General features: G+C 41.3%; 1 protein-coding gene across 5 annotated transcripts in view; it reads left to right on the top strand.

Annotated features, from left to right (window-relative positions):
- NAA16 (N-alpha-acetyltransferase 16, NatA auxiliary subunit) overlaps window positions 1–25,348 on the top strand; it is a 117,781-nt gene that overhangs the window by 22,293 nt on the left and 70,140 nt on the right. For 4 of the 5 annotated variants that reach the window (XM_054719830.1, XM_054719829.1, XM_054719827.1 and 1 more), the window contains 4 exons: window positions 8,902–9,055; window positions 14,013–14,132; window positions 17,041–17,067; window positions 18,740–18,835. In XM_054719830.1, the coding sequence (XP_054575805.1) occupies window positions 8,902–9,055; window positions 14,013–14,132; window positions 17,041–17,067; window positions 18,740–18,835 (397 nt within the window). The remainder of the gene's footprint in view (window positions 1–8,901; window positions 9,056–14,012; window positions 14,133–17,040; window positions 17,068–18,739; window positions 18,836–25,348) is intronic. The other variant, XM_054719828.1, reaches the window with a different exon arrangement.

The raw sequence follows: 25,348 nt of genomic DNA, 5'->3' as shown, positions 1-25,348 counted from the left end.
TCCGCTCCGATTGGGGCCAGGCCAGCTGGACCCCACCCATGCACGAATTCGTGCACTGGACCTCTAGTTATTAAATAAAGCACTGACATTGTTTGATACAGTAAAAAAACACTGCATTTTGGTTCTTTTTAAAATTTGAAGCTATTTACTTTTCTCTAATGATCTACATGATCAGCTGAATTTAATGGGGAAAAAAATTCAAGACCAGCAGTTCCTCACATTTGAGTACTACTCAGATTGGCAGCCTTCACTTTTCTGGAGTCTGTGCAAAAACAACACAAAAATAGAGGGGAGGGGTTATTTCAGTCATTATAGGGTTAATAGCAGCTGTGAGCAGGTGGTTGCTACACTTAGGCCTTCTCTATCCACCCCATGTCCATTAAGCCACTTCCAGGTTAGTCTTTGGTGACTAACCCCCTGGTGAAGGCTGGTGTATCTCACCAGGTTTGGGGATCTTAGGGAGGCTGTCTTGAAAGAATAGTACTAACAGCTGGCATTAGCTCCAACATCCCAAGCTGTTTTCATTGCAATGCTATCATTATAAACTTTTCTCTTGAAAAACAAACAAAAAAATCCCTAAAACTAAATGAACAAAAATAAAAAAAAAATAAAATAAAAGGGAGTGGGGTTCAGAATTCTTTTATTTATTTATTTTAGAAAGAGAGGAAGGGGGGGGCATCGATTTGTTCCACTTATTTATGCATTCACTAGAGGCCCGATGCATGAAATTCATACCCTAGGCCTGGCCTACGATCAGGGCTGATCTGTGGGGCGACCAGTGGGGCAATTGGGGGGTCCCCTCTGGCACCCGCCTTGGCTGGCCTGGGGCCTGCAGGCTGGGGGCAGCTCCTGCGTTGAGCTTCTGCCCCCTGGTGGTCAGTGTGCGGCATAGCGACCAGTCATCCCACCCGTCATTCTGCCTTCCGTCGATTTTTATATTAGGCTTTTATTATATGGGATTGGTTGATTTTTGTATGTGCCCTGACCAGGGATCGAATGTGCAACCTTGGCATATTGGAATGATGCTCTAACCCCGTGGTTGGCAAACTGTGGCTTGCGAGCCACATGCGGCTCTTTGGCCCCTTGAGTGTGGCTCTTCCACAAAATACCACGGCCTGGGCAAGTCTATTTTGAAGAAGTGGTGTTAGAAGAAGTTTAAGTTTAAAAAATTTGGCTCTCAAAAGAAACTTCAATTGTTGTACTGTTGATATTTGGCTCTGTTGACTAATGAGTTTGCCGACCACTGCTCTAACCAACTGAGCTAACTGTCCAGAATTTTTAATGAAAAATAAATAATATAAAAATGTTTGTAGCCGAAACCGGTTTGGCTCAGTGGATAAAGCATCGGCCTGCGGACTCAAGGGTCCCGGGTTCGATTCCGGTCAAGGGCATGTACCTTGGTTGCGGGCACATTCCCAGTAGGGGGGGTGCAGGAGGCAGCTGATCAATGTTTCTCTCTCATCGATGTTTCTGACTCTCTGTCCCTCTCTCTTCCTCTCTGTAAAAAATCAATAAAATATATATATTTAAATAAAAATGTTTGTACACTTTAATTTCAACAATATTCAAATGATAAAGGAAAGACTGCAAAAAAAAATGAAAGTTTTGTGACTGAGAATTGTTTTTCTAATATATATTGCTTTATACTTGATGTAAACAATAAATACATTTTAATATGTAAAATAGAAAAGAACAAAAATATACACAAGAAATTAAACAGGTGTTAACATTTTTCATATCACTCCAGATTTTGTTATTTTTTAAAGGAATAAAATTACAGAAATAGCTAAAGTTCTCCCATGTGCCTCCCTAGAAGTAGCCACTATTCTGAAATTGGTATGTCATTCCAGTGCATTCACATTATGTATAAGTTCATAAAAGTTAGCATTATTTTGTGTATTTGAAATCTATATGAGTGATATGCAGGTTTTTTCATTCAACTTTTCTTGATGTCTATATTAATACATGTAGGGCTAGTTTATCCATTTTTAACTGCTGTTTGGAGTTTCATTATATGAATAAGCCATAGTTTATCCATTCTACTTTGCCTCTATTGAAAAACAGTGCTGTAATGAATATTCTTGTCTGCTGTTTCATTAGCCACAGTTGTGAGTTTCTCTTCAGTGTACACCTAAAACTGGAATTGTAGAGTTGTAGCTGTGTGTTTTCAGCTTTACTAAGTATTATCAATACTCTGAAGTAGCTGTACTAATTTATATGCTTACCAGCAAGGTTTTACAATTATTATTTCCTCAGCATCCTTGTTGACCTTTGTCAGCTAATTAGTTTTTCTAGTCTCCTAGATGTGAAGAAGTTTATCTCATTTATTTTTTTTATTTTATTTTTTTTTTATTTTTCTTTTGTGTTTCTTTGATAGTGAGGTTAAGGGATATTGAGATAAGAGACATTGTCTATAATTTTCTTTTTGTTTGATGTCTGTATCTGGCCTCATGGATTGAGTTGGGAAGTGTTCCTTTTTGTTTTTTGGAAGTTTGTGAAGGTTGGTGTGATTAATTTTTCTGTAAACATTTGGTAGCATTCATCTTCCGTGACATTTTGTCCTTTCTTTAGCAAAAGTTTATTGATTACTAATTTATTCTCTACTTGGTATTGGTCTAATTAGATTTCTTATTTCTTCTTGAGTTTCAGTAGCTTGTAATTTTTCTAGGAATTAATCCATTTCATTTAAGTTATTTAATTTGTTGGCATATAACTTTAAAAAATATATTTTATTGATTTTTTTACAGAGAGGAAGGGAGAGGGATAGAGAGTTATAAACATCAATCAGCTGCCTCTTGCACACCCCCTAGTGGGGATGTACCTGCAACCAAGGTACATGCCCTTGATTGGAATGAACCTGGGACCCTTCAGTCCGCAGGCTGACACTTTATCCACGGAGCCAAACCGGTTAGGGCGGCATATAACTTTGCATAATAGTTCTTTATAATCCTTTTATTTCTGTAAGGTCTGTGATAATGCCCCCCTTATTCCTGATTTTAGGAGTCTTTTCTTTCTTTCTTGGTTATTCTAGCTGAAGGTTTGTCACTCTTGTTGGTCTTCCAAAGAACCAACTTGTTTTGTTGATTTTTTTCTGTAGGTGTGTTGGGGTATGCCTTCAGCACTGAGTCAGGCAATTTATAACTCTGCCTTAGATTTTGCTTCTTGTTTGTGCAGTATCATGGTCAGCAAGAGGTGAGAGCTTTAGGGTTTCCTGGGGTCTTACTGAGCCTGTGCATACCTCTATGTGTCTGTGGCTTTTCAAAGCCTAATGGACATCACATTTTCCAGCTTCTCCTTTAAGATTTTTGGTTAATCTGTTGTTTGCCCGGACTGTTATTTATCACTTCAGGCACTGTAAAGGTAAACATTTGTCTATAATTGTTTCTGACAAACGCTTTTGGCCCTCTCCTCCCGCTAAGGCTTTTTGCTCTGTGTTTGCCAGTATGTGGGGTCTTATGGGAACCACCTGAGGGATCAGTTAATTACAGTTCCTTGGGAAAGAGGCTTTGAAAGAGCTCCAGCTTTATTCTGTTTTCTCTGGTGGCTGCTCTGAGAACACAAGCTTATTTTTCAAGATACTGTGTAGCTAAAGAGCATGGAGTAGGACTAGGGCAAGTTAAAACACCACAGAGCTCACTGACTGGTCTTACCAAGATTCAGACATTTTCCTTCAATAAGTGCTCCCCAGGTAGCTACAAACCTTTGCTTAAATTTCAGAGTTCTGAAAAAGGTGATTCTGAGATTTTTGGACAGCTTTTTTATTGCTTTTATGGAGATAGGAGTTTTTGGAGGTCTTCACCATTTTTGCTAACATCATCTTTGTGTTTACTTGATGAGAACTTTTTCTTTGAAAGTTACTCTAAAAGCAAGATATTATTTTTTTGGAATGATAGCCAAACTAATTTTACCTGCTAGAGTGAAAGACTTTTTTCATTTATCAAGTAAATCTCAATACAGAGTTTGTATGGTAAGTCCTCTTTGTTCTATCTATCCTAGAGCCTAGTTCAGAGAAGACTTATCCTGTCTAATAATAGAGTAACATGTAAATTACCATCACTCCGTTACGCCCACGATTGGGCGGCGGGAGGCTGGGGGGCGGGACTCGGGGTGGCCTATCCGGCCATTGAGAGGCACGGATCCGCTGCCCCTGAGGGGGGCTACCCTGCTGTTGAGAGGCGCAGGGGGCGGGACTCCCGCCCCCTGTGCCTCTCAACGGCCAGATCCGCGGCCGCTGAGGGGGCCTGCCATGGACACCCACCAGCGGACAGGCACCCAGCTCCACCGCGAAAAGCGAAAGCGTGTAGGGGACCCTACATGTGCATGATTCAATCATGCACTGGGCCTCTAGTAGAATAATATAGTTCTCCATATGTAGAAGTAATGGACATGCAATAATATAAAGGCAATCATAATGTAGTGTTTTGTCTCTAGATTCTGTTATTCTCTAGCATGTTTTTGAGATTCATCCATATTAGAGCATATATTGGTAGTTCATTCCTTTTTAATGCTGAATACTATTTTATTATGGACTAGAGGCCCAGTGCACAAATTTGTGCACCAGTGAGGCCCCTCGGCCTGGCCTACGGGATCGGGCCGAAACCTGCTCTCTGACATCTCCCGAGGGGTACTGGATTGCAAGAGGGTGCAGGCCAGGCTGATGGACCCTACCGGTGCACAATTGGGGCCTGGGAGGGACGTGGGATGTTGGCCAGCTGGGGAGGGACCGCGGGAGGGTTCCAGGGGTGTCTGGCCCATCTTGCTCAGTCCTGATCAGCTGGACCCCAGCAGCAAACTAACCTACCGGTCAGAGCATCTGCCCCCCTGGTGGTCAGTGCACGTCATAGCAAGCAGTTGAGCTGCCTTAGCATATCATTAGCATATTATGCTTTAATTGGTTGAATGGATGACTGGACACTTAGCATATTAGGCTTTTAATATATAGGACATATGACACTTTGCTTATCTATTCATTAATTGGTGAACATGAGGATTGATTTTAGTTTGTTATTACAAATAATGCTGCTATGAACATTTGTGTACACATTTTTGTGTGTATATATGTTTTCATTTCTCTCTGGTATATATCTAAGAATGAAATTGTATTTTTGGTAAATATATATTTAACTTTAACAAAAATGGTAACATACTAGAGCCACTATTATTTTTCACTTTATTTATTTTGGAGTGTCTTCCCTTTCAGTACATAAAGGGCATGCTTATTTTTTCATAACTACACTCTGGTCCATGTCCAGAAGTACCATAACGTTTTTTGTTGTTGTTACTCCTCACCTGAGGATATTTTTTCCATTGATTTTTAAAAAATAAATCTTTATTGTTGAGAGTATTACATATGTCCCTTTTTTCCCCCCATTGCCCTCTCCCCCCCACCTCCCGCGCCCCGCCCCCCCAAGCCTTCACCACCCACTGTCTGTGTCCTTGGGTTATGTATATACGCATATGAGTTCATTGGTTGATCTCTTCCCCCCCCCCCCCCCCCGCCTTCCCTCTGAGGTTTGACAGTCTGTTTGACGTTTCTATGTCTCTGGGTCTATTTTTGTTCATCAATTTATCTTGGTCATTAGATTCCACACATGAGTGAGATCATGTGATACTTATCTTTCTCTGACTGGCTTATTTAGCTTAGCATAATTCTCTCTAAGTCCATTCATGCTGTTGCAAATGGTAAGAGTTCTTTCTTTTTTACAACTGCAAGAGAGAGTGAAAGGGAGGGAGTTAGGGGAGAGAAAGGAAAAAAGGGGAGGGGGAAGAGAGAGAGAGAGAAGAGAGAGAGAGAGAAAGAGAAATACCGATATAAGAGAGACACATTGATTTGTTGCCTCCTTCATGCTCCCTGACTGGGGCCAGGGATTGAACCTGCAACTCTTCGTTGCTTGGGCTGACGCTCTATCCACTGAGATACACCAGCCAGGGCTTCATTTAACTTTTTAATAAACTGCCCAATTGTTTTCCTGAAGCATTTTATATTCCCTCCAATAATGTATGAGGATTCTAATTTCTACCCATCCCCAACACCAGTTATTGTCTAATTTTTTGATGATAGTCATCTTAGTGGATGTGTATCTGTTTTCATGTATTGTAACTGAAATGTGAATTCTGCCTGCAGCAATGAAAGCTAAACTTGTGAGACAGGTGCTGGCATCTTGAGAAGATGGGGAACTCTCCCCAGTCCTCAAAAACCCATCTTAAGATCTTATTGTAGGCAGAGGTTTTTATTTCATTCATTCATTCATTTATTCATTTATAATATATATCTTTATTGATTTCAGAGAGGAAGGGAGAGGGAGATATAGAAACATCAATGATGAGAGAGAATCATTGATCGGCTACCTCCTGCATGCCCCCCACTGGGGATCAAGCCCACAACCTGGGCATGTGCCCTTTGCAGGAATCGAACCTGGGACCCCTCAGTCCGCAGGCCGACGGTTTATTTACTGAGCCAAACTGGCTATGGCAAGGCAGGTTTTCAAAAGGAGGAAAGCAGAACAAAGAGAGCAGGGGCAGGGGCTGTAGACATGCAAGCAGTGTCCTTGGTGGTCCTGATATGGATTTTCAACTCGGCATCCTTGCATTGACCATCTGTTTTTTTTGTCAGTGAACTCCTGTGTCTGGGCAGTTGGCATTAACCAGAGCCTTGAAGGTCAGGCTGCTCCTTAGGTTCACACAGGAACTGAAACTGCTGGATTGTGAAGTATACTAAAAAAACTTTTAACATGTAAGCTCTAGTTTTGAGAAAAATCAGGTTAGAGTAACAAGCTGGGTTTAACATTTGCTAAGATTAATATGGGTAGCTTTCTATAAGTATAGCTTATTCATTTCCTGTTACAGTTTCCTAACAACTAATGATATTGACCATTTTATTATGTTCTTTTTAAAAATATATTTATTTTATTGATTTTTTACAGAGAGGAAGGGAAAAGGATAGAGAGTTAGAAACATTGATGAGAGAGAAACACCAATCAGCTGCCTCCTGCACACCTCCTACTGGGGATGTGCCCGCAACCAAGGTACATGCCCTTGACCGGAATCGAACCTGGGACCTTTCAGTCCACAGGCCGACGCTCTATCCACTGAGCCAAACCGGTTAGGGCTTATTATGTTCTTATTAGCCATTAATATTTCTTCTTTGATGAAATATCTATTCAGATTTTGTGCCCATTTTTTAATTGGGTTATTTGTCTTACAACTGAGTTGTAAGAGTTCTTTATATATTCTTAATACAAGTTCCTTATCAGATATATTATTTGCAAATATTTTTTCCCAACCTGTAGCTTGTATTTTCATGTTATTAGTGGTGTCTTCTGAAGAAGAAGAATTTTCTAATTTTGATGAAGTCTAATTTATTAATTTTTTTCTTTTATACATAGGGTCACAAAGAATTTCTCCTATTCTAAGATTTCTTTTATAGTTTTAGGGCTCACATTTAGGTGTGTGATCCATTTTGAGTTAATTTTTGTGTATGGTATGAATTATGAATCTAAGGTCTTTTCTTGCATACTTAATTTAATTGTCCCACTATTATTTGTGAGAAGACTACTCTTCCTTCATTGAATTGCCTTGGCACCTTTGTAGAAAGTCAGTTGACCAGAATATACTAACTTATTTTTGGACCTTTTATTCTGTTCCACTGATCTGTATGGGTATCCTTGTGCCGGTGCCACACTGCATTGATTATTGTAGCTTTGTAGTAAGTTTGAGATGTGAAACACATATTCTCCTACTTTGTTCTTTTTCAAATTATTTTGGCCATGTAGGGTTCTTTTTATTTCCATTTGAATTTTAGGATTAGCTTATAAATTTTTGCAAAAGGCTTGCTGTGAGTTGGGTAGGGATTGCATTGAATTTATAGATCAATTTGGAATTGCCATCAAAACATTGAGTATTGCGGTCCATTACTGTGGAGTGTACTATCTCACCATTTATTTAGGTCTATCTGTAATTTCTCAGCATATTTTGTAGTCTTCAGTATATAGATCTTATTTCTTTTGTAAAAAATTTATTTCAGAGAGGAAGGGAGAGGGAGAGAGAGAGATAGAAACATCAAGGATGAGAGAGAATCATTGATCAACTGCCTCCTGCACGCTCCTTTGGAGGATTGAGCCTGACACCCTGGCGTGTGCCGTGACCAGAAATCAAACCGTGACCTCCTGGTTCATAGGTCGACGCTCAACCACTGAGCCCTACCCACGGGCGTCTAGATCTTATTTCTTAAATTTATTCCTAAATATCTTGTACTTTTTGATGCTATTGTGAGTGAAATTATTTTAATTTAATTTTTAGTTTGTTGCTACAATATAGAGATATAATTGATTCTGTATATTGATTTTGTTTTCTGTCACCTTGCCTAACTCCTTGATGAGTTCTCTTAGGTTTTTTAATGTAGATTCCTTAGGATTTTAACCATTTTTATACTTTTTTGGGTGTATAGGACCTGTTCACTTTGCTCTATACCAGAGTTCCATCCCTTTATTTTAAAGGATGTATTAACCCTACCAGACTGCTGTACCGATTTTTCGGTAATCTCCGAATCTGCCGCTATACCGCTGTACCTAATTTTTGGTACTTTGCCTAGACCTATTTTCTACAATGTCTCTAAGTTCCATCTTATTCTAACCACTTGTTTGCATGTAACTAACATATTTCTATATCATGTTGATTTTTTCTCTTTAATGCTCGGGAGCCCAGGTATAGGGGACAGTTAGGTTCAGGGCCTCAGGTCTGGTAGGTTTAATCTTTGCTATTAATTACTCTTCTTCTTATAATTGTTCATGGGTTGCTTTTTAAGTCTGTGAATTGCTTTCCTGAGAAAGCAATGAAATTAAAGATCTGAAATTGCTTTATGTAATTATATAAATGTGCTAATTTGGTCCTTTCTTTTTTTAGGTTCCTCTCAACAAAATTGACTATGAATACAGTGAACTGATATTATACCAGAATCAAGTGATGAGAGAAGCAGATCTATTTCAGGAATCTTTAGAACATATAGAAACATATGAGAAACAAATATGTGATAAACTTTCGGTGGAAGAAATTAAAGGTTAGTTGACCTGCCTTTTCTTTTTTTTTTCTTTTTTTTAATATTTCTTTATTGATTTCAGAGAGGAAGGGAGAAGGAGAGAGAGATATAAACATCAATGATGAGAGAGAATCATTGATCGGCTGCCTCCTGCACGACCCCCACTGGGGATTGAGCCCGCAACCCAGATTGTGCACTTGGCCGGAATCAAACCTGGGACCCTTGAGTCGGCAGGCTGATACTCTATCCACTGAGCCAAGCCGGCTAGGGCCTGCTTTTTCTTTTTATTAAAGAAAAGAGCTAAAACTGTATACTTTATTCTGTCTTAACACTTAAATAAGACTTACCATGTATTAGGCAATATTCTAAACACTTATTATGATGTAGTTGTTATATTCACTTTAGAGTTGGGGGACTGAGGAACAGAGAGTTAAGTGACTTGCCTAAAGTCACACAGCTAGGTAAACTGGTTGTAGTGCTGTATATGAGGCCAAGAAGTTTGACTCCAGATTTAATTTTCTTAAGCAGAACATTATACTACCTTTATATTTTACCCCTCCATATCTGTATATCTATATCTGTATCTGTATTTATCTACTTATGTATAGTAAAATATAATGAGAATAATAATTGATACTGGGATTATCAAGAAGTCAAGTATCATTATGGGCTAATTATGAAGGCAGGGTCCTGATAGTTACTTAAAAATGTTCATCAAAGGGTTAGCCACATTTTTTCTTAACAAAGCTTTGTTCATCAATTACTCATTCGATAAGCAATACTGTATTAAATAGAATGTCCAACTCAACTAATTAGTTTAAAACTAAAGTTAGTATAGTTGCAGGACTTTTAGAACTTAATAAAAACTAACATTTATTTACTTTTCCTGTGTTTTAGGGCATGGTAATTGCTTAAACTGCTTTATTTCACTTAAATTTTTAGCACCTCTAACATGGGTACTATTTACTATCTCCATTTTATAGCTGAGAAAACTAAGTCTTAGAGATATTAAGGACTTGCCCAGACTCACCCCAACTTTTAGGTTCTAGAGTTAATTTCTTTTCTTTCTTTCCTTTTTTTTTTTTTTTTTTTTTTTTGGTTAATTTTCACTCGAGGATATTTTTCCATTAATTTTTAGGGAGAGTGGAAGAGAGAGGGAAAGACAGAGAGAAACATCGATGTGAGAGAAACACATCAATTGGTTGCCTCTTGCATGCACCTTGACCAGCGCCTAGGCCAGGGAGGAGCCTGCAACCAAGGTATGTGCCCTTGACCGGAATTGAACTTGGGACCCTTTGGTCCACAGGCCTACACTCTGTCCGCTGAGCTAAACTGGCTAGGGAGGTAGAGTTAATTTCTAAACACATCTTTTGACTTCAGAGCCCTTATTCTAAAAAGTTTTTTTTCTTAATAGACTTTACTTTTAGAATAGTTTTAGTTTCACAGCAAAATCAAGTTGAAGGTACAGAGATTTTCCCATATACTATATTTCCCTACTCATGCATAGTCTCCTCCACTATCAGTATCCCCCACCAGAGTGATATATTTATTATAATTTTTTAAAGTACATTTTAACTTTAAAATATATATGTATATATATTTTTTATTCATTTTAGAGAGGAAGGGAGAGGGAGCGAGAGGAGAGATAGAAACATCAATGGTGAGAGAGAATCATTGATTGGCTGCCTCCTGCATGCTCCCTACTGGGGATTGAGCCCGCAACCTGGACATGTGCCCTTGACTGGAATTGAACCCGGGATCCTTCAGTCTGTAGGCTGACGCTCTATCCACTGAGTCAAACCAGCTAAGGCTATGTATTACAATTAATGAACCTACATTAACACATCATTACCACCTGAAGTCTATAAAGTTTACATTCCTATTAGTTCTTGGTGTTGTACACCCTCTCGGTTTTGACAAATGTATAATAACATGTAGCCACCATTGTAGTATCATACAGAGCACTAGTTTCACTGCCCTAAAAATCCACTGTGCTCTCCCTATTCATTTCCCCTTGCCCCAACCCTGGCAACCACTGATCCTTTTACTGTCTCCATAGTTATGCCTTTTCCAGAATGTCATGTATTTGGAATTATACAGTATGCCACCTTTTGAGATTGACTTTTTTCACTTAGTAATGTGCATTTAAGTTTTCTTCATGTCTTTTCATGAGCCCTTTTAACTGCTATACTTGACACTTGTTAGCATATAGCAACTGACTGACTCAGTTTTTATTGTAAATAGTACTAATATCAATATTGAGTACAATGCTATTTTTCAAACTATTGGTAAAATGTGGCTAAATAATATTCTGGTTTCTTTCTTATTCTATTACCTGTAATTGATGGGAGAAAATAAAAGGCACTTATTCTTATGTTCTGATGTATTGCTATTTCCTGATTAAATCTTAACTCTCAGGTTGCTTTTTCTGTTTCTTTGTCTTTGTCTTACAGCATTACTAGGGAATGCAGGGATTAAAAGTAGCTAACTGGCTTGGCTCAGTGGATAGAGCATCAGTCTGCGGACTGAAGGGTCCCAGGTTCGATTCCAGCTAAGGGCACATGCCCGGGTTGCGGGCTTGATCCCAAGTGGGGGGCGTGCAGGAGTCAGCCAATCAATGATTCTCTCTCATCATTGATGTTTCTATCTCTCTCCTTCTCCCTTCCTCTCTGAAATCAATAAAGAAATATATATTTTTTAAAAAAGGTAGATATGCTATAGTATGGTCAGTTCTGGTTTAAAAAATCTGCAAATGGCAGCATATATTGGTAATTTGAGTCATTTTGGGGCCATCAACTTGAATATAAAGCCGATATTCTGTATTGCTTATGTTATTTTTATTTTTTTCAGTGAAGTTTGTAGGCCCAGAGACTTTGATATTTATACATTTATGTCTTTTGTATCCATTAGTATATTAAGATAATTTTAAGAACTGTTAAAGTTAGAGATTTTTACTTTAAAAAAATGCAAATGTACTTATTTGTCCTGTGTATTCCTGTAGTAATAACCTTTACCTTATAGTAGTAGCAGATAATAAAATGTTTGGACTTGAAGAATAGTATAAACAGGGTAAAAATTAGACTGACCAGAAGTTAATTCTGGAGGAATGGCGCATGTTTATAGTTTTAAGTAGCAAATGTTTATATGTATTCACTTTGTGCCAAGCATTATGCTAAACCATTTAAGTTAATTATTTCCTTTGATTATCATAGAAGTGGATTAAGGTAGTTCGTATTATAGAGGTAAGGAAATGGACATTGGAAGTTTGTAACTTGTTCAGAACTAGAAATTGGTAAAATTAGTAAATAAATTACATCTAGTTAGTTTTACTATACCCTCTCGGTTTTGACAAATGTATAATAACATGCAGCTTGAATAATATATAACATATATAAATAGTAAAATAATCCTATATTATGAAGAGGTAATATGCAAATTGACTATCACACCATCACAAGATGGTGGCATCCGGGGCTGGGGCGGGACTGGCTGCTCCACGTGCCTACCGCCAGAGTCCCGTCAGCCTTGCTGGGGGATGGCAAGCACGTGGGGCATCCGGGCCCGCCCCTAGGCGGGGCCAGCCCAAGGTGCAGGCAAGCCTTGAATGGCGGCTGCCCAGCCGCCCAGGGCTGGCCTGAGGCTCAGTAACCAGGGCCAGCCAAGGCTTGTACTGCCAGCAGTTGCAGCAGCAGACATGATGGGGGCGTCGCCTTCCCCTGATCACTGGGTCGCCTCCTGCCCCTGAGGGCTCCCGGACTGTGAGAGGAGGCAGGCCGGGCTGAGGGAACCCCCTTGAATGCATGAATTTTTATGCACCAGGCCTCTAGTTGTATATAATAACCACTGTTATATGCTGCCTTCTCTAAGATGATGAAAGCTGAAATAGTATGACTTGAAGACATTTCAGAGGATTATTTGTTTGAAATAGATTATTTGGGGAATGGGACATTTTAGGGATGGGAAGTTGAGATATATTCTTTTTGAGAATCTCCCATTTATCTTAGACTAGATGTGTTTTCTATTATGTTTGAGAAGTTTAGATCTTCATTCCCCATGCTCACTTTCAACTTGTGTGACTTCGTGAAAGCCACATAAAAATTGAATCTTGTAGGTGTCCCACATAACATGGTTTGTGTGGTTTCTTGCTGTGAAGTGGGGTTTAGTGTTAATTATTTTACGAGTTAATTCAAATTTTAGTGACCTGGAAAGAAAATGAAGAGGATCAAATGGAGAATTGCTTAATATATGAACTTATCAGAAAAAGTACATTTAAATCATGCAGTAGGAAGGTAGGGATATTTCATTAAAATTATTTAACAGTCTATAATAATATAAGCATAATATGCTAATTAGACCAGACATCCTTCCAGATGACCTTCCAGATGAAGCCAAGGCTGCAAGGGAAGCCCAGGTCCAGGGTGTCTGCTGGCGGCCAGAGGGAATCCTGGCTTCCGGGTGCCAGAGGGAAGCTGGTGCCGGCCACCGGGGGAAGAAAGGCCTATTCTTGCAAGAATTTGGTGCATCGGGCCTCTAGTATATATAAAAGCCTAAGCGACTGGTCGCTATGACGCACACTGACTACCAGGGGGCAGACGCTCAATGCAGGAGCTGCCCCATGGTGGTCAGTGTGCTCCCACAGCCATCCTCCTGTGGCCCCTCCCCCTGCTGGCCAACCTCCCGTGGCCCCGAGCGGCCCCAATTGTGAGCCAGGCGAAGGGACCCCATCCATGCATGAATTAGTGCACCGGGCCTCTAGTGTTAGTATAGTAGAATGTGTAAATGAAGGTCTATTTCTGAAGGCAAGCTGTAAATTAATCTATGTTTAGTTATATAAACTGCAATATGCCCCAGAGGGAGGCACATACAGTTCTGTCTTCCATAAATATCTACTACACTAATAATGTTTAGTGATATCTCTGGGATCAGAAAGGTATTTAATGTTTAAGTTAAATGATTGTGTTTTTAAACTTAATTTTAGGGGAAATGCTATTGAAATTGGGAAGATTAAAAGAAGCCAGTGAAGTATTCAAAAACTTGATTGATCGGAATGCGGAAAATTGGTGTTATTATGAAGGCTTGGAAAAAGCTCTGCAACTTAGTATGTACTGATTTTTCTTCTCTACCTTCTTTTAACAATTGTTTGAAGTATAACAAAATCTAAAATTGTAATAATATTTGAAGACATTTATTTCTTGCCCTAGAATTCACTTTTCCATGTAGGAAAATATTTATACTTAAGTGAGAAATGTATAGGTAATGATAATGTTACCTATTTAGACTAGAGAGATGGGAAAAACAATGAGTGTTCTCTTTCTGGGAAGTGTCATAATCCTATCTAATAAAGAGGGAATATGCTAATTGACCATCATGCCCTCACAAAGATTGTGGCATCCAGAGCCAATAAGGAGGGAATATGCTAATTGACTGCCATGCCCTCAAAGATGGCGGGGCTCACAGTCACAAGATGGCGGCATCCAGTCCCCTCAGCCCTGCTGAAGTGCCTGCTTCCGGAGTCCCCCAGTCCCCTCAGCCCCCCAGGGCCAGCCCGAGGCGCAGGCAAGCCTCGGATGACAGCTGCCCAGCCGCCCAGGGCTGCCTGAGGCTCAGGTAACCAGGGCTGGCTGAGACTTGTGCTGCCGGCAGTGGCAGCAGCAGATGTGTGATGGGGGCGTCGCCCACCCCTGAGGGCTCCCGGACTGTGAGAGGGGCCAGGCTGGGCTGAGGGACTCCCCCTCCAGTGCATGAATTTTAATATTTAATATTTTTAAAGAATTGGAGGTCTATTATACTCAACCTCTAAATAAGAATTGGGCTAAAGAAACTTTCCTGGGAATATATGGTATATAACATTGGCATAAAAATTGTTCTGTGAATTTCAAACTAGGTTAATTTGTGTGGAGTAAAATGTTATACATCTTTTGAAATTATATAACCTTGACCCTTTTCAGAAATCTAGGGTCATTCAAATTTTCCCTAATATTTTCATAATTAAATGTTGTTAGCAATTAACATTTCTAAAATCCTGTTATTTATGGGTAAATATATGGCTGAAATAATTATGAAATATGGCTCAGGGATGTTGAAAGCAGAATTCTAAATTTAATAAGTAAATAGGCATCTACCCATATTCATTTATAGTAGTACAGAGGCCCGGTGCATGAAAATTCATGCTCTGTGGGGGGGGTCCCTCAGCCTGGCCTGCCCCCTCTCATAGTCCGGGAGCCCTCAGGGGATGTCCTACTGATGGCTTAGGCCTCTGTGGAAGGCAACTGGGGAAGGCGACGCCCCCATCACCCCGCCGCTGCTGCTGCCTCTGGCCTCCCTCTGCAGGAGGCAACAGGGCCGATTAGGGGAAGGCGTTGCCCCCATCACCTCGCTGCTGCTGCCACTGCTGGCTGCCGTGACTGCCAGCTCTTGGCCCTCGCAGCTGCTGTGGCTTTGTCGGAAGGACGTCGGAAGATGTTCGGTCTAATTAGCATATTACCCTTTTATTAGTATAGATGAACCATGAGAAAAGTTTATTTATTATGTCCTAATCGTTGTTATAAATTAATTCAGGTTTTTTGCTTGTATTTAAAATTTAACCCTTTGCACTCACTTGCTTTTTTCTCGATTCCTTTATTCTAATGCTAATCGTGTCGAGTCACACTCGACATTCGAGTGCAAAAGGTTAATGTCAAAATTACTAAAGAATTCTTAAATGTTTCTAAGAAAATGATGGAAATTTAAATATTGGTTAGATCAATCTGGTGTTTTGGTTTTTTTTGTTTTTTTAAAAATAGGACAGAAGTCATGTCTGAAAGTTGGAAATGTGAGATAACTATGATTTTCCTTTAAACTACCAGTTACTGACATCCTAATAAAAGAGTAATATGTAAATTGACTACCTCCGCTACACCCGCAAACCACGCCCACCAGCCAATCAGGACCGAGTATGCAAATTGACCCAACCAAGATGTCTGCGGCCAAGGAGAGAGCAGGAGGCTTGGGGTTTCTCTGGAGGAAGCCAAGCTTTCCGCCTGCCCTGGCCTGCCTTGGCCTCCGCTTAAGGCTACAAAGTTTCAATTATAGAAGATAAATAAATCCCAACAAAAATGGCTGTGGCCATGGAGCAAGCAGGAGGCTTGGCTCCGCTTAAGGCTACAAAGTTTCAATTATAGAAGATAAATAAATCCCAGATACCAGGGCCTCCACTTGGGTCGCCGGGGGGCATGGCTGGCCTGCAAACCACTACAGGCCCCTCGCCCAGGCTGCCCCTCGCCCCAAGGGAACCCCCATCCTGATCTGGGACACCCTTCAGGGCAGACCAGCCGGCCCCCACCCATACACCAGGCCTCTATTTTATCTAATTCTATCTAATAAAAGAATAATATGCAGATTGACCATCACTCCAACACACAAGATGGCTGCTCCCATGTGGTCAAAGATGACTGACCCCATGTGGACACAAGATGGCCACGACAAGATGGCCAGCAGGGGAGGGCAGTTGGGAGGGGCCAGGTCTGCAAGGGAGGGCAATTGTGGGCGATCAGGCCAGCAGGGGAGGGCAGTTAGGGGTGACCAGGCCTGCAGGGGAGGGCAGTTAGGCATCAATCAGGCTGGCAGGGGAGTGGTTAGGGGGTGATTAGGTTGGCAGGCAGAAGCAGTTAGGGGCAATCAGGAAGGCAGGCAGGCGAGCAGTTGGGAGCCAGCAGTCCTGGATTGTGAGATGGATGTCCATCTGCCCGTTTAGGCCCGATCCCGGTGGGATTGGGCCTGAACGGCAGTCGGACATCCCTCGAGGGGTCCCAGATTGGAGAGGGTGCAGGCTGGGCTGAGGGACACACACCCCGTGCACAAATTTCGTGCACGGGGCCTCTAGTGTAGTTAATAATACAGATTATTTAAAACTAGAGATTATTTACATGTTATAGTAAAATGAATATAATGTATTTTGTATGTCAGAATCCATACTTAATCTAAAATGTCTTCATTTTAAAACTAATTGCATTACTTTATCTTTTTAGGTTCTTTAGGACCTTTTCTCCCCCATGGTAAGTTCTGGAGCTCCAACTTGTGACTTGAAATAGGGCATTGAAATGGTTCGGTTTTGTCGTAATGATATTTTAACTATATTTATAACACTTGTTATATCTGGGGTAGTGGAAAAAAATTTTTTTATACTTACAACTTAAAAATGTCATTTTCAAACATTAGGCCTACCTATCAGAACTGCTTTTTAAAAATACAAACAAATAAACAAAAGCCCGCAATAGCCTTCATGTGAATTTTAGTGGAGGGTGCTTGATATTTCATGAAGTCTCCAATCGTTAACAGAATCTAAAAATTATTTTTCACATATCCCAGTTCCAAAAATCCAGCCACATTGGAGCTCCAAAACATATTATTGGGGGAAGGAAGCATCTTAAACAAAAGCAAACAAATATAGTGTTTATAATCATGATTGTGAACACTGCATTTATTATGGAAATACTTTGATTACTGGCACTAAGAGTTATTCTTAAAATAATTGTATTTCTGTGGTCTGAATTAAATTCCCCTTAAATCTTATAGTTTAAAAAGAGGTTTATTTGCTTTTTCTGAAAATTCTGCTGTCAGTTGGCTTATTGCTTATGTAAAATAATGCATGCAATCTACCTTTGTAAATTATGCAGGATATTGTTTTAGAATAACAAACCAGATACAGATTATAACCTGCAAATTGTTGTTGCAAAGTATCATATAAATTATATTAGATGTATAGCTTCTGTTTAGTACTATAAAATTAGGTGATCTTGGGAGGGAAGATACAACTTTCTATTAGAAGTATATTTTATATCATTGTATTTGGGAGAAAGGATAATACTACTTTAAATAACCTGTACTAATGGGTTCTTTATGATGGCGTTTCATTGAACATTTTAAGTGTCAAGGCTGCTTTAGAAATTTAGTTTATCTTTTCACATACAAAACATTTGCATTTAAGACCTTAAAACTGTTGCTTCTCTTAAGCCTAATCAATGGATGTCATAGACTTTCTGTGGGTATATATGTAGACTTCATTGGGCTAGTGAGCTCATGTAAGATATGTTATAAAGCAGTGATTTTTCAACCTTTTTAATCTCATGGCACACATAATTACTAAAATTTTGTGGCCCACCAAAATGTATATTATATTTTTTGCCGATCTGACCAAAAAAATAGGTATAATTTTGATTTCATTCACACTGGACGGCTATTGTTGTGTTGGCTATTGAAATTTTTCTATTTGACAATCTAAGGGAAAAGAGGTCAGTGCCCCTGACTAAATAGTCAGGTATTGCATGTTTTAAAAATTCTTGCGGCACACCAGTGTGCCTCTTGTTGCACTCTGGTTTAAAATCTCTGTTATAAAGGAACATTTTCTTTTTCATGGGTTGTGTACTAAGGAATACAAGGCAAACGTAGTTTATCTTGAGTATTTGCGTCTTGTGTGTGTATGATTTGAGTTGCATGTACAATATGTTTTACTAAAAGAAGTTTTGGATTTCTCCAGAGATTGGGTTTAAAATGGTTGTTTACTAATTATATTATTTCACCAGCACAGACTTTTTAATGTCATTCTTACAAAAATTAGAGTAGCTTTAACATTGTTAATTTAATTTTTCTTAGAATTTTTAAAGTTTATTAGTATTTTTGATAGATACAAGTTTTGATTTGAATCTCACATATATTTTTTGATAATAGGCACTTTAGAAGAGAGGCTTCAGATTTATGAAGAAATTAGTAAGCAGTACCCCAGAGCAATTTCACCTAGAAGATTGCCTTTGAATCTTGTCCCAGGTAATATTAGCATATCTTTGTAACACTAATAATTATTTGTTAAAATTACTCAGTACAATTTACATTTTACATCTGTACCATTCTTGGAGGTGGGAGTGGTCAGTTATGAATTTATTATGCATCTGTTAATAAGAGTGTTCAGTGTATAGCTATATATTGGTTTTATGTATCAGAAATTATATAAAATTATCTTTTTTATGTGACTTTAAAAATTAAATGCCATTTTAGAAGGTAAATGAAATTCCTGGAGTTGATGACAAATTTTATATGAGGTAGTATGATTTACGTGGTAGAAATTTTAAAGTTTTGGATAATTTCAGAAAATAAATTCAAAGAAAGAGTTGTGAGCTTCTTGTACCCACCATGTTCAAGATAAGAATATCACCATTCTTATTGAAGGTCTTCTCTCCTCAGACTTGACATCTTTCCTGAAAGTTGGTTTTATCATGCCATTGTTTTTATAGAGCTCTATATATTTTATATGCCCAGAAACAAAACCCCCCAAAAGCCCTGCTTTTGTACTTATAAATTGGAGTACTATGGTTTGTATTCTGTGGTTTGCTGTTATTGAACAATAGTATATTAATGACCTTGATTCAGGTTGTTGCATGTAGCTAAACTCATTCACATTTGGTCTGTATAGGAGGTAAAAAGAACCTAAGCTCTTTAGATAGTTGATATCTTTTTGATGATTTTATAGAAAAATTTGCCTTTTAAAAATGTCATCTTAAATTTTTAGTGGAAGTGTTATAGGTTATGAGTTATTTATTGGAACCTCTGGCACGTCTTTTGGTACAAGCCAGATCCTAGGAAGCTAATGTAAGTTAAACATATTCTAGGCATGGGGTAAGGAGGGAGTATATTTTCTAATGAATTCTACTTTACATTGGAAATATTTATTTAAATAATTGGGATACAATTTTATTTTTAAAAAATTCATGAAATTAAAAGCATTTTACAAAAGATATGAAATGCTTCTTAGAAATGTATTGGTTTAGACAGTAGATATCAATGTATTAAAATATTTCCACTAGTATATTTCAGTTCCACAAATGATAAATAATATTCTTCTAATACTCTTTTTTGTTTTATATTTGTAACATACTGAGAGCAGATTTTCCTAATGTTTTCCAGGGAACATTAAGTCCAAGTGGATATTAGTAGGGTTTGTGGAGAGGGTGCTGGTGTATTGGACTGTTCTTCAGTCAAGTGAGTTTGGGAGACTGGGTTAAACACAGCAGTCAGGTTTCTATAGGCCTTAGAACTTATAATGTATGCATTGTGAATTTCCAAGATTCAATATACTGTGCAGGGAGGAGCATTTTCCTAATAAAATGTTTTATGGAAGATACTTAGGCTCACATTTCTGTTATCTCCTTAAAAAACAAAACAAAACAGCTTTTTTTTAAAAAAATTGATTTTCGGAAAGGAAGGGAGAGAGAGATAGAAACATCAATGATGAGAGAGAATCATTGACAAGCTGCCTTCTGGACGTCCCACACTGGGGATTGAGCCCACAACCCCAGCATATGCCCTAACCGGGAATCAAACCATGACCTCCTGGTTCATAAGTTGGTGTTCAACCACTGAGCCATGCCGGCCAGCCCCAAACAGCTTTTTGAAATAGAATTTATATACCATAAAATTCAGTTTTTGAAGTGTTCAAGTTAGTGTTTTATTATATTCACTAGTGGCCCGGTGAACAAAATTCATGCACAGGGGGGGGGGGGGGGGGGAGCAGGGGGAGCAGGTTCCCTCAGCCCAGCCTGCACCCTTTCCAATCGGACATCCCTCTCACAATCTGGGACCGCTGGCTTCTAACTGCTCACCTACCTGATTGCCCCTAACCCCTCTCCTTGCCTGCCTGATGCCCCTAACTGACTCTGCCTGCCTTCCTGGTTGCCCCCAACTGCCCTCCCCTGCTGACCTGATCTTGCCCCCAATGGCCCTCCCCTGCTGGCCGATCTTGCCCCTAACTGCTCTCCCCTGCCGTCCTAATTGCCCCTAACTGCCACTGCCTGCCTGATCGCCCCTAACTGCCCTCCTCTGCCGGCCTGATCTCACCCCCAACTGCCCTCTTCTGCTGGCCTGATCTCGCCCCTAATGGCCCTCCCCTACTGGCCTGATCTCGCCCCCAACTGCCCTCCCCTGCAGGCCGGGTCCCCCCCCAACTGTCCTCCCCTGCAGGCCTGGTCCGCCCCCAACTGCCCTCCCCTGCAGGCATGGTTGCCCCCAACTGCCCTCCCCTGCTGGCCTGGTTGCCCCCAACTGCCCTCCCCTGCTGGCCTGGTTGCCCCCAACTGCCCTCCCCTGCCGGCCTGATCTCACCCCAACTGCCCTCCCCTGCCGGCCTGGTTGCCCCCAACTGCCCTCCCCTGCTGGCCTGGTTGCCTCCAACTGCCCTCCCCTGCCGGCCTGATCTCACTTCCAACTGCCCTCCCGTGCCTGCCTGATCTCGCCCCTAACTGCTCTCCCCTGCCGTCCTGATTGTCCCTAACTGCCTCTGCCTGCCTGATCACCCCTAACTGCCCTTCCCTGCCGGCCTGATCTCGCCCCCAACTGCCCTCCTCTGCCGGTCTGATCTCGCCCCTAACTGCTCTCCTCTGCTGTCCTGATCGCCCCTAACTGCCTCTGCCTGCCTGATCGCCCCTAACTGCCCTCCCCTGCCAGCCTGATCTCACGCCCAACTGCCCTCCCCTGCCAGCCTGATCTCGCCCCCAACTGCCCTCCCCTGCTGGCTGGTTGCCCCCAAATGCCCTCCCCTGCTGGCCTGATCTCGCCCCCAACTGCTCTCTCCTGCCGACCTGATCACCCCTAACTGCCCTCTCCTGCCGGCCAATTTGGTTCTGATTGCTCGGTTTCTATGCCAGTCAGCGTCAAAAGCTCTGTCTCCTAGGCAGCCATTGGCTCCTCAGAGTTCACCCAGATTTGGTTCTGATTTGTTGGTTTCTATGCCAGTCAGCATCTCCAGGCCTATCTCTGGGCCTGATCAGGGAGGTGGGGCTGATCAGCAGCCCCGGCGGAGGCCCGGAGAGAAACAGGCATGGCTGCTGGTGAAGCCTGGAGAGAAAGAGAGAGGCAACAGCTGATCAACAGTTGCCATGGAGGCTGCGGATCAGACCCTGCTTCTCTCTTCGGGCCTTTCTCCAGGCCTAATCCGCAGCACCCTCAGCAGTCAGTGCTGGGTTGCCGCGCCTGCACCTGCGTCAGTCAGTGCTGGGTCGCCACTGCAACCCAGCACTAACTGCAGGACTGACTTCCGGTGTTCGGTCAAGCCTTCAGTTGTTTTGGACGTTATGGACCCTGGGTTTTTATATATTAGGATGGAGTTGTGCAACCATTGTCACTATTTGGTTTCAGAAAATTTTCTTCATGCCAAAAAGAAATCTGTACCCGTTAACAGTCACTCCCACCCACATCTTTAAACCTCCCTCTGCCTCCCCTCCCTGCCCATTGTACCCCAACACCAGGCAACCACTGATCTACTTTCTTTACTTGTGTATTTGCCTGTTTTAGATGTTTCATTTAAATGAAACTATCCTATAGATGGCTGTTTTTATCTGGTTTCTTTTTTTTAATTTTATTTTATATTTTTACTGTTTTTTTTTCAGAGAGAGGGCAAAGGAGAGGGAGATAGAGAGAAACATCGATGTGAGAACGAAATCAATCAACTGTCTCCTGCATGTCCCTACCAGGGATGGATGTAGCCCGTACCCAGGCGTGTTCCCTGACTAGGAGCCCAGGATGATGCCCAACCAAATGATCCACACCAGCCAGGGCTTCTGTCTTTCTTTTTAAAAAATCAATTTCAGGGTGCGCCTTAACGTTTCACAATGCAAGAGGTTATATTCCCTTAGTTAGGAACTTTCAGATGCATTCACCTCTTATGAAAAGAAAGGAAACAGAATTTTAAGATTACAAATAAGATTTCTTAATTCTGTTACTCCTCTATGGAACATGGGCTTAAAATTTACACTGCCTAGATTTATTTTAATTTTCAATAACATTTGCTAAAAGCTCTCAGTAAATGATAGGAAATGTTTTTTATTGAAAGATAGCCTGGAACCAACTGTTAATTGTGAAGTGCTGTTTAGGTTAAAGTGGAATCATCATGTATCCTCTGAGAAAGTCTCTCTTTGAAATGCTAAAAGGATAGTTTTACATGATAGGTCTCAGTTGAGGGGCCTGATGGCATGGGCTTCAAAGGTCATTGTCACTGTGAGGTTAATAGCATACATGTGTTTACGAAGCTCTGGAGAGCATATATGAAATTGTTCACATACTTTAATTGTACCTGTGCAAAAGCTGAATACTTCATGAAGTTTATTTGCCTTTCTAGAAATATTTTTATGTGAAACATTTTTTAGAAAGGCATCTCACATTATCACAAACAAGTAAGAGCTTTTCTAAAAAACATGATTGGACTTAAGAATGTAAGGTGAGCCCTAGCAGATTTGGCTCAGTGGATAGAGGCTTGGCCTGTGGACTGAAGGGTCTCGGGTTAAATTCCGGTCAAGGGCACATGCCCGGGTGGTGGGCTCGATCTTCAGTAGGGGGCATGCAGGAGGCAGCTGATCAATGATTTTCTTTCATCATTGATGTTTCTATCTCTCCTTCTCCCTTCCTCTCTGAAATCAATAATCCTACCTAATAAAAGAATAATATGCAAATTGACCCTAACACCGCTACACCCACAAACCACGCCCACCAGCCAATCAGGAGCAAATATGCAAATAAACCCAACCAAGATGGCTACAGCCACAGAGAGCAGGAGGGAGGCTTGGGTTTCCCCTGTAACAAAGGAAGCCAAGCTTTCCATGTGCCGTTGCAGGCCTAAGCCTTCACTCAAGGCTACAAAGTTTCAATTATAGAAGGTAAACAAATCCAAACAGAAATGGCGGCAGCCACTGAGGTAGAAAGAGCGGGAGGCTTGGGCTTCCCCCGGCAATGGAGGAAGCAAAGCTTTTGCAGCCCTGGCTGGCCTAGGCCTCCGCTCCAGGCTACAAAGTTCAATTATAGAAGAACACAAACCCCAAAAGAAATGGCTGCCGGCCACGGAGCGAGCAGGAGGCTTGGCTCTGCTCCAGGCTACAAAGTTTCAATTGTAGAAGGTAAATAAATTCCAGATACCAGGGCCTCTGCTTGGGTCCCCAGGGGGCGTGGCCGGCCTGCAAACCACCACAGGCCCTTCACCCAGGCCGCCCCACACCCCAAAGGAACCCCCACCCTGATCTGGGATACCCTTCAGGGCAAACCAGCTGGCCCCCACCTGTACACCAGGCCTCTATCCTATCTAATTAAAGAGTAATATGCAGATTGACCATCACTCCAACACTATATGACTGCCCCCATGTGGTCAAAGATTCTGCCCCCATGTGGACACAAGATGGCCACCACAAGATGGCCAGCAGGGGAGGGCAGTTTTGGGTGATCAGGCCAGCAGGGGAGGGCAGTTGGGAGGGACCAGGCCTGCAAGGGAGGGCAGTAGGGGGCAATCAAGCCTGAAGGGGAGGGCAGTTAGGGGTGACCAGGCCAGCAGAGGAGGGAAGTTGGGGGTGACCGGGCCTGCAGGGAAGGGCAGTTGGGTGGGACCCAGACCTGCAGGGGAGAGCAGTTGGGGGGACGAGGCCTGCAGGGGAGGGCAGTTAGGGGTGATCGGGGTCCCAGATTGCAGAGGATGCAGGCTGGCCTGAGGGATACCCCCCACGCCTCCCCCCCCCCCCGTGCATGAATTTTATGCACCGGGCCTCTAGTAATAATAATTTTTAAAAATACAAAATGCAAGGTGAAACTTTTAAAAAGGGCTTTCCAGTTTTTAAATATGAAGGCTTAGTACATACAGAATAATGAACACAGCAGAATTTCTGGGGTGTTTTAATAGCCTAAAATTTTAAGTGCTGTGAAAATAATGTGGGGATATAGCTACTTTTAAAAGTAATTAGTTCAGTTCATCATGTTTTATTAGTCTTTACTGGCCAAGGTGAGGGAGAGTTCGGAAAGAGATAATCAAGAGTATTAAACATAGAATGCTAGTCAAATTTTGTTCTCTTATTTTTTATTTATTTATTTTTTATTTATTTATTTATTTATGAGATATAATTGGCATATAACATTGTAGAAGTTTAACCCTTTGCACTTGCTTGCTTTTTTCTCGATTCCTTTATTCTAATGCTAACCGTGTCGAGTCACACTCGACATCCGAGTGCAAAAGGTTAAAGTGTAGAATTATTGATTTGGTACATTTTTATGTTGCAATATTACCACTGTAGTGTTAGCTAACACCTTTATCTGGTCACATAAGTATCACTTCTGTTTAGTAGTGAGAACATGCTTCATTATTTAGAACTAGAGGCCCGGTGCATGAAACCATGCATGGGTAGGGTCCCTAGGCCTGTCCAGCGATCAGGGCTGATTGGGGCCTTCCAGCTGCTGGCCGGGGCCTCCCTTCGTTCCGTGCTGCCCCCGGTGGTCAGCGCACATCATAGTGAGTGCTCAAACTCCCGGTTGAACTCC

This window comes from Eptesicus fuscus, chromosome 8, assembly GCF_027574615.1.
Source record: "Eptesicus fuscus isolate TK198812 chromosome 8, DD_ASM_mEF_20220401, whole genome shotgun sequence".
NCBI classification, from domain to species: Eukaryota; Metazoa; Chordata; class Mammalia; order Chiroptera; family Vespertilionidae; genus Eptesicus; species Eptesicus fuscus.
This window is presented reverse-complemented; position numbering and strand designations above follow the sequence as displayed.